At 35.2% G+C, this 2281-nt stretch overlaps 1 protein-coding gene across 1 annotated transcript; it reads left to right on the top strand.

Moving 5' to 3' along the window:
• The first annotated feature begins 1343 nt into the window (after window positions 1-1343).
• LOC122003511 (putative cell wall protein) lies at window positions 1344-2004 on the top strand. Its single transcript, XM_042558619.1, has one exon. The coding sequence runs from the start codon at window positions 1397-1399 to the stop codon at window positions 1718-1720; it is 324 nt and encodes a 107-aa protein (XP_042414553.1). The 5' UTR covers window positions 1344-1396; the 3' UTR covers window positions 1721-2004.
• The last annotated feature ends 277 nt before the right edge of the window (window positions 2005-2281 follow it).

Below are 2281 nucleotides of genomic sequence, written 5' to 3'. Positions count from 1 at the left end.
AATTTATTAAATAAAATCTTATTTTTAAGTTAAAACTGAAGAAGATTTTAAAATTATGATTAATTTGGTAAAAAAAATTAAATTAATCGATATTTTATCAATTTAATAGGTTCGGTTTTTTAAAAAATTGGACCGATTTGATTCATTTGAAAAAAAAAAAATTCAATTTTCGATTTATTCAAATCAATTGATTTGATTTTAATCAAATACTCACCTCTATGTACATTTAAAGATATGAATTAATAAATTTCGAGATTGATCTAAAAAAATATTTGACTGATTGGTCATTATTATTTCTTAATTTAACTTAGCCGATAAATTTTTTTTATGCTATTGGATTAGTCATCCTAAAAAGTAATTAGACATAAGTTAGATACTTAGTATCAATTAAATAAAAAAATATGATTTATTATCCCAGGGTACAATGGCAGAATGTATTCTCAATTTCTTGGACATCTAAAAATTAAATTAAATCCTAAATTAACAGATGAATTTTTCTTAATATATGATTGATCTAAAAATATTAGACTGAGGAGCATTTTCTAATTTATTCGAATGGACAATGGGAAATTTTTTTTAGGATAAGATTGATTTCCCTTAGGATTACATAATGTAAGTGTCAACCAAAAACATGCTACATGATGCCTTTTTCGTTTTTCAAGTATTTAAATTTTTTTTTAATCGACAGTTGACCAAAATGCAGGGGCTAATGGATAATTTACTATGAGTATTTTTTTTAATTTATTATAATAATTAGAAAATTTTTATAGGATTCAGTCAGATATTTAATATTAACTTAAAAAAACAAAAAAAATGGACTCCCAAAGCTATGGTACAAGAGTTAAATCTGCCTAATGGTTAATTAAACATCTAATGTCCAAATACTAACATATTATAGGAATTTGTTTCTAATGGAACGGTGTCCTCAGGGTGGGTGCTAATACGACGACAGTAGGATATTGAAGTTGTCATCTAACCATCCACGATTCAAATCCCAATTACGACTTCCTGAAAATTTATTTTGTAATTCATTTGTTTCTGGGTATCGTCCACTGGCGTGATCGCATCGTCGTGCCCATCCAACATTTTTAATGCCCACCGGTTCTCACCAGCAAGGCAGCAAGAGCAGCAACTCTTGGGCCTTCCATGAATAGCTACAAACACTCAATCAGTTCAGCTGCATACTTAATGAGCAGCAACAAGTTGTTGAGGCTGTGAATTATGCTTGATCAAAATTATTTACGCAAAGCCAAAAAAAACCCGGCAACTCGAATTAATCACCGCCATGTCCGCCTACTCCCTCCTTATAAAAACAGACCACTTGGAAGCAAAGCAATTCCATCCACCACCGATCCTCCTTCATCAATTACCGTATTCTTTTCTTCATCGACGTCCGATGGCTGTCTCGTCGCATTGCCGTCTCCTCCTCCTCCTGTTGGCTTTCTCGGCATTTGCTCTTCCAGCCGCACTCGCCGGACGTGGAACTCCGGCGAGCCTCGATAAGAAGGAGCCGGAGTTCTTAGGCGTCCAGGAGGGCACCGTGCTCCTTCCCGGAATAGGAAGGTACGCCCTCGGAAGCCATGAGTTACCGGCGGTCCGCGGTCTGGACAGCAGCGGCCCGGCGGCGAAGAGCGGTCAGTTTCTTCCGGGGATCGACGACACCTTTGTGCCGAACCCCGGGTTGGAAATTCCGAACCCGTTCCGGCCGACGACGCCTTGATTGAGTACTGCTTCGATTCATGATGTGGTTGGATTTGGCAATAATTGTGATCGATCGAGTTAGATTTGGATGATCTTGTGGAAGGTGAGAGTAGATTTAATTAATTTGGATAATCTAGTTGAAGAACTGGTGTGTTAGAATTCCGTCGATGTCGGTCTCATTGGCGTTGCTATTGTTGTATTGCTGTTGTGAATGTGATGATGGATCCAGTGAAAGTTATCGTAGTTTTTCTCCCACTAAATATTGAAATAAGGATGTGATATGGTCATACTGTTTCATATTTATCCGATCATGTTCCTCTGTGCACTTCCTAGAACGTTGACACTGAACTTTAACATTAAGCAAATTATACAATGTAAATTGGTCTGTCTAAACAATGCCACGAGTCAATATTAAAAATGATACACTTTTTGTTAAAAAAATGAAAATGAGGATTTTTTACTTACAAATATTATAAATTTAGGAATCCATATATGAAAATACGAAGCCAATATATAATAACAATAACAACCTAATTTTATCTCGGAGTTGACTGTATAAATTATTTTACATCATTGAATT

This window comes from Zingiber officinale, chromosome 7B, assembly GCF_018446385.1.
Source record: "Zingiber officinale cultivar Zhangliang chromosome 7B, Zo_v1.1, whole genome shotgun sequence".
Lineage (NCBI taxonomy): Eukaryota > Viridiplantae > Streptophyta > Magnoliopsida > Zingiberales > Zingiberaceae > Zingiber > Zingiber officinale.
This window is presented reverse-complemented; position numbering and strand designations above follow the sequence as displayed.